The sequence below is a fragment of the Limulus polyphemus genome, unplaced genomic scaffold, assembly GCF_000517525.1.
Source record: "Limulus polyphemus unplaced genomic scaffold, Limulus_polyphemus-2.1.2 Scaffold3429, whole genome shotgun sequence".
In the NCBI taxonomy this organism is placed as follows: domain Eukaryota; kingdom Metazoa; phylum Arthropoda; class Merostomata; order Xiphosura; family Limulidae; genus Limulus; species Limulus polyphemus.
In genome coordinates this window covers 119266-125622 of record NW_013669039.1, presented here as the reverse complement: position 1 = coordinate 125622, position 6357 = coordinate 119266, and the positions used below count along the sequence as shown (strand labels likewise).

At 33.3% G+C, this 6357-nt stretch overlaps 1 protein-coding gene across 1 annotated transcript in view; it reads right to left on the bottom strand.

Moving 5' to 3' along the window:
- Nucleotides 1-1215: 1215 nt before the first annotated feature.
- LOC111088259 overlaps nucleotides 1216-6357 on the bottom strand; it is a 34974-nt gene continuing 29832 nt past the window's right edge. The window contains exons 3-4 of the mRNA XM_022397824.1: nucleotides 2885-2926; nucleotides 1216-1415 (exon numbers count right to left, since the gene is read on the bottom strand). Of these exons, the coding sequence (XP_022253532.1) occupies nucleotides 1216-1415; nucleotides 2885-2926 (242 nt within the window). The remainder of the gene's footprint in view (nucleotides 1416-2884; nucleotides 2927-6357) is intronic.

The following is a 6357-nucleotide window of genomic DNA, read 5'->3' as shown; positions in this document are numbered from 1 at the left end:
ATATATATATATATATATATCTCATAACGTTTGTTTTTTTTTTCGAAATTGATATATATATCTAATAACGTTGTCTCTTTTTGTGTGTGCATAAGAGATTAGTTACCACGCCATCTACATTTCGTTTTTGATTTACTAATAACTCACCAAGGTTTTGTGCACAAATAGTCCATATTACAACAACAGTTATGTCTACCACAATTAAATACATCAGCACCAAAAGAACTAACAACATCGTAGTGGTGAATAAATTCATCGTTAGATTTCTAGATCCCCCCCCCCCTCTATTAAAAAACACCATTTCAAGCGGACCTACTGGATACACTAAATGATATAAAACACTGGTGTTGTGTCAAAATGCGTAAATACATAACGAAAGTTTATTCACCGTATATCGCTATGTATTCAGTCAACCATTTACTTTTGCTGAATAAGTTTGGCACGTGCCATACGAATAACATATACCCGTGAAGTATATAAAACACTAAAGTGTGTACTTGCATATCGTTATTGTATCAAAACATATCTTAAGCACGCGAAACTAGATCATGAAATACTTATAGGTCTACAAGAAGATACACGATTTAATTTACTTTAAGAACGAAAAGGGAAATGTTACGAAATAGTGTCGGAAATCACGTGGTTTAGTTCTATAATTGGTCTTCATAGAGCAACCAGCAACAGGAGGCTGTTGGAAACATAATTGTTATGTTGTGAACGCCTATTACAACCCGGATTATAATTAATTATACTTGTCAATAAGACATCACGTTAGGCCTACATTCTTAATCTACTTTTCAAGTTATTTTGTGATTTTGAAGAATGAGAAGAGTGTACAATAATAGTATGTTCAACCACACTAAATCATAAAAGAACTGGGATATAAAATACTTGTAATTTATAAGATACACAATTTAATTTACTTTATGAAAAAAAAAAAGGGGAATACTACGGAATGGGATATCGGAAACAACGTGATTTATATCAATAACTGGTCTCCACAGAGCGATCAGCAACAGAAACTGTTGGAAACACGCCTACGTTAATACCCCCCAGTGGCACAGCGGTGTATCTGCGGACTTACAACGCTAGAAACCGGGTTTCGATACCCGTGGTGGGCAGAGCACATATAGCCCATTGTGCAGCTTCGTGCTTAACTTCAAAACAACAACAACAGCCTACGTTAATAATATTTTAACAATCGAAGGTTTGTAATTAATCTACCTTGAATGAAGCTGTTGAATTGTGGGTAGGTACACATTCTAAAAGATGGCTTGGGCAACATCCACTGCAGCGTTTAACACGCGTACAAGTAGGCCATAACACAGTAAGAGGGTCACGAGATACTGGAAACTCAATTTTCTGATATTCTGGCTCACAGCCGGCAGGGGAAGCTATATCGTCCATCGAAAAAGCTGTCAAAAAATATACAATTTTCTTTCAAACTGATGTAAAATCAAATCCTACCGGAAAGTGAAATATTTGTTCCGTGTATTTTCTTACTAGATAAAGAAAAACTGTAATGTTTCACCAATTAATACGATACCAGTTATACTTAATTAAAAGCTCTTATTTCTTACACATCAGTATATTTATGCCGTTAACAATATTGTTGGTTTTGTTTAAAACTACATATAACAGCTTGAAATAAGTCATTGACATTGGTTTAAATGTTATCTAGTAATTATAGTATTTTGGCACTTGTATATAAAGTTAAAATCATAAATAATATTCAACGTTAAACTGGTACACAATTAAAAACATTTTATTTAGACCTATCTATGGCCTTCAAAAAGTTGACGACTCTACATGTTTCGACGTTACAACGTCATCTTCAGAAACATGTAAAGTCGTCAACTTTTTTGAAGGCCATAGATAGGCCTAAATAAAATGTTTTTAATTGTGTACCAGTTTAACGTTGAATATTATTTATGATGTTATCTAGTAGTTACATAATTCTAGTAAAGTTAAAGCTATCGATTAACTTAAGAACATTATATGATCATTTTAAGCTAAAAAAGTAAAACAGAAAATCAAGAATTTTGGACACGACACATATCTTGTTAAAATAAGAAGCAAATTAAATGCGAAAAACATTTAAATGTCAGATATCTTTCATTTTGTTCAAACAGTACTTAAAGAAGCTTAAAATGTCAAAAAAAGTTCTTAAATTGTCTCTGTGAAAATACACTTCAATATCAGTGAGATTCATGATTCAACAATCAGTAATGTTCGTTATTCTATAATAAGAAAGATTCATCACTCAGTAATAAGTAACATTCATCACTTAATAATAAGTAACATTCGTAATTCTAAAATAAGTAAAATTCATCAATCAAAAATAAGTAAGACTCATGATTCAAAAATCAGTAATGTTTTTATTCTACAATAAAGTAAGATTCATAATTTAACAATAATTAAGGTTCATCATTCAACAATAAGTTGGATTCATTATTCAACAATAAGTTGGATTCATCATTCAACAATAAGTTGGATTCATCATTCAACAATATAGTAAGATTCATAATTCAACAATAAGTAAGATACATCACTCAAGAAGAAAGTAAGATTCATCGTTCAACATTATAGCAAGATTCATAATTCAACAAAAAGTGAGATTCGTTATTCAACAATAAGTAAGATTCTTATTTTCAACAAGAAGTAACATTCATCATTCAACAAGAAGTAACATTCACCATTCAACAAGAAGTAACATTCATCATTCAACAATAAGTAACATTCACCATTCAACAAGAAGTAACATTCATCATTCAACAATAAGTAACGTTCATGATTCAACAATAAGTAAGATTCAAAATTCAACGATAAATTAGATTCAAAATTAAACAGTAACAATCGTAATCATTAAAAGTAAATCGCTTACCTTGAGATGGTTTAGTGGTCTTTTCTTCTTCGTCGTCGTCATCTAAGGTTCAAATATATAAAAACTGTTATAATTCTAAATTTGACTTAAAACAGGTTAACTGTAATAACCCGATTATGGTAGTTTAGAGATTACACTCTAGTCAAGTAACAACACGAACCCGATTGTGGTAGTTTAGAGGATACATTCCAGTAAAGTAACAACATAAACACGTGTTTGTCACATATTCAGTGGCCGATTTTGTTGATTATAAGACCCGTCGATAATAGCGGTAAATAAATTAAATATCGCATTCAAAGTTTCAAGGTAGATTCTGAGTTGTTGTTGTTTTTTTATTTTTTTAAATTATAGTCATTTTTATCGCCGATTTTTTTAAATAACTGCAACTGTTGACTGGAAGGGTATGCAACTGTTGACTGGAAGGGTAAGCATTCCTTTATATATTTAACGATCCTTGTATTGAGCCATAATCAAATTGAACAAAATATTTCTATTTAATAGCTTTTTTATTGTTTGTTCGCTTGTTTTTAATTATACACAAAGCTACACAAGGACTATCTGTGCTCTGCCCACCACGGGTATCGAAACCCGGTTTATAGCCTTGGTAAGTCCGCAGACATTCCGCTGTGCCACTGGGGGGCCTTTATATATATATATATATATTGGATAATAACCTGCTTAATTATTATTTCTTATTTACGAATCAATTTTTTTTTCTTAATAAGTTCATTCAAATATTTATGGCTGGTATCATTTATAATCTTACTGATATAAATGTCTATGATTCGTCTAATTTTATAAGCTAGTACTTTACATTTAGTAGACAACATGTAGTCTGCTCATTCATGTTCAACGCCCCCCAGTGGCACAGCGGCATATCTGTGGACTTACGACGCTAGAAACCGGGTTTCGATACTCGTGATGGGCAGAGCACAGATAGCCCTTTGTGTAGCTTTGTGCTTAATAACAAACAAACAATCATCTTCCAAAGTCTACTCATTCATCTTCAACTGTTAATACGCCCAATACCAGAGTCTACTCATTCATATTCAGCTATTAAAATGACTGCTACTATAAGAGAAGTTGCCCACAGACAGATATACCAGCATTCCTAATTCAATAATAAATCAAGTTTCAGAATTTAAAAAAATTAAACTGATATTCTGGAGAACAAGGTTAAATATGTTACATTTTGGTTTGTGATATTGAGGTTATTGTATTTGAATTTATGGCCGGATTTACCTCTCTGTATATTTTTTAATTTTCTCATTTTGGGGGATTAGATAAAGACTCCTTTATGCTTCAAACGAGTTTAGTCAAAGTTTAACTGAAGAAGATCTTAGAGGGTTACTTGTCTCTAGTCAAAGCGGTGCGTCTAGGATCTTCAAAATGGGAATGATTTAAATCATCACAATAGCTTCAAATATATACAATTACAATATTCAAGCATTAATTATGTGGACAAGATTGGCACGTACCACAATGTAACCGAAAAGGCTGTTCGACGAAATACTAGCATACGCCATATTCCTCAATCACGTGACCACAAAACTCGTGTCGTTTGAAGTTTAATAAACCTCATTAATCTGGACAGAGATTAACGGATGGTTGAACTTTAAAATGTCAGGATTTAGAACGGTGTACACATCTGTTCTCTTTTCATTATATATATATATACTACTGACGTTCGTGAAGTATTAAGTGAAAAAAAAAAAAATCGGTTTTTACTGAACCACGACACCACATGCTACTGAGCTATTGATAAGCTTGAAGTTAGGCCTAACCAAATCTAAGGGAGCGAATCATCACATCTGCTTGACGTTAGAATTTCTGCGTAATTACAGGTTAAATTTGTTAAGCTTAAGATACTTGCTTTGAAATTATTGTTATCGATTAAATAAAAAAAAATCTCCCTTCTATATTAAGGGGTGTGTGAATGTTGTATTTCTAAGTAGAAGAAAAAAGTTGTCTCTGGATTGATGTATCTTGCTTCTGAACATAATGGACTAGTCGCTAATATACGATAAATGGAACTTTGTTTTCCCCAGAGTTATAATATCCAGCAGATATAGGTTAAGCCTTAAACAAACTATGAATTTTTATAGGTGCAATACGTAGGGTTTGTTTTTGAATTTCGCGCAAAGCTACACGAGGGCTACCTGCGTTAGCCGTCCCTAATTTAGCAGTGTAAGGCAGCTAGTCATCACCACCCGCCGCCAACTCTTGGGCTACTCTTTTACCAACGAATAGTGGGATTGACCGTCACATTATAACACCCCCACGGCTGAAAGGGCGAGCATGTTTGGTGGGACAAATACACATATGAACATGCAAAGACAACTTCAGGTACAAACTATACACCTATATGAACCCCCCCCCTTTTTTTTTTGGATTACCAACTGTTACAGAATTTACCCTTGGATATAACTTGGCTCTTTTTTTGCTATCACATCTTCATATGGCTGAACCGTTTATTCTAAGTTGACTGTTTTTGTACACGTAACGTGTTTTGATAAAATATCACTGCTTCTTGGTGTTCATTATTATCGGAAAAATAATTAGAAATAAGATTCCGCCCAAAATAGGATTCGAACCCTTATCGTTTTAGGCCTCTACGCCGTTCCCTCAAGTCGCACTTACACTCCGCCCCTAAGCCTTTAAGTTGTTACAGTTTTAACGAAGTAGGTGTGTTGAACAATTAACTGTTAAAATTATCAAAATATCCTTTAAAATGTGAATATATGTGATCAGCAGAGCAAAACATGTAGTAAACAAAGGCAGAAAAACACGAAACAATATTCCACTGACAGATATAAATCTGAACTACGATTAGACAGCAGACCTAATCGTAGTTCAGATTTATATCTGTCAGTAGAATATTGTTTCGTGTTTTTCTGCCTTTGTTTACTACATGTTTTGCTCTGCTGTCTAATCGTAGTTCAGATTTATATCTGTCAGTGGAATATTGTTTCGTGTTCTTCTGCCTTTGTTTACTACATGTTTTGCTTCTTATTGAAAAGTTTCACTGTTTATGTATGCAACCGTCCATTAGCATAATAAAAACAGTTGCATTCCAGTATTTCGAGCGACTTAGGCAGTGCTCCAGATTTGGCCAAATTTTCGGTTTTGTATGTACTCCATCCTAACACAGAAGAGATATTGTAACAGTTGGTCAACATGTCATTGTTGCATACAATTCCATTACGTGTAGGTTGCATATTCAAGATTTCACAAGGTCTGTTGTTGGTTTCTTAGTGCAAAGCTACACAATGGTCTATCTGTACTCTGTCCATCTCGGGAAATCGAGCCTCGGATTATTGTTATAAGTCTGTAAACTTAACGGTACTCACCAGGGGTACATTTCACAAGAGTGAAAAATATGCAATTACAACGCCATATTTTAAACGAATGATAATAAGATATGCTAAACAATAAGCCAAATCTCTACTCAAAATCAAGGTTAAGACATAAAA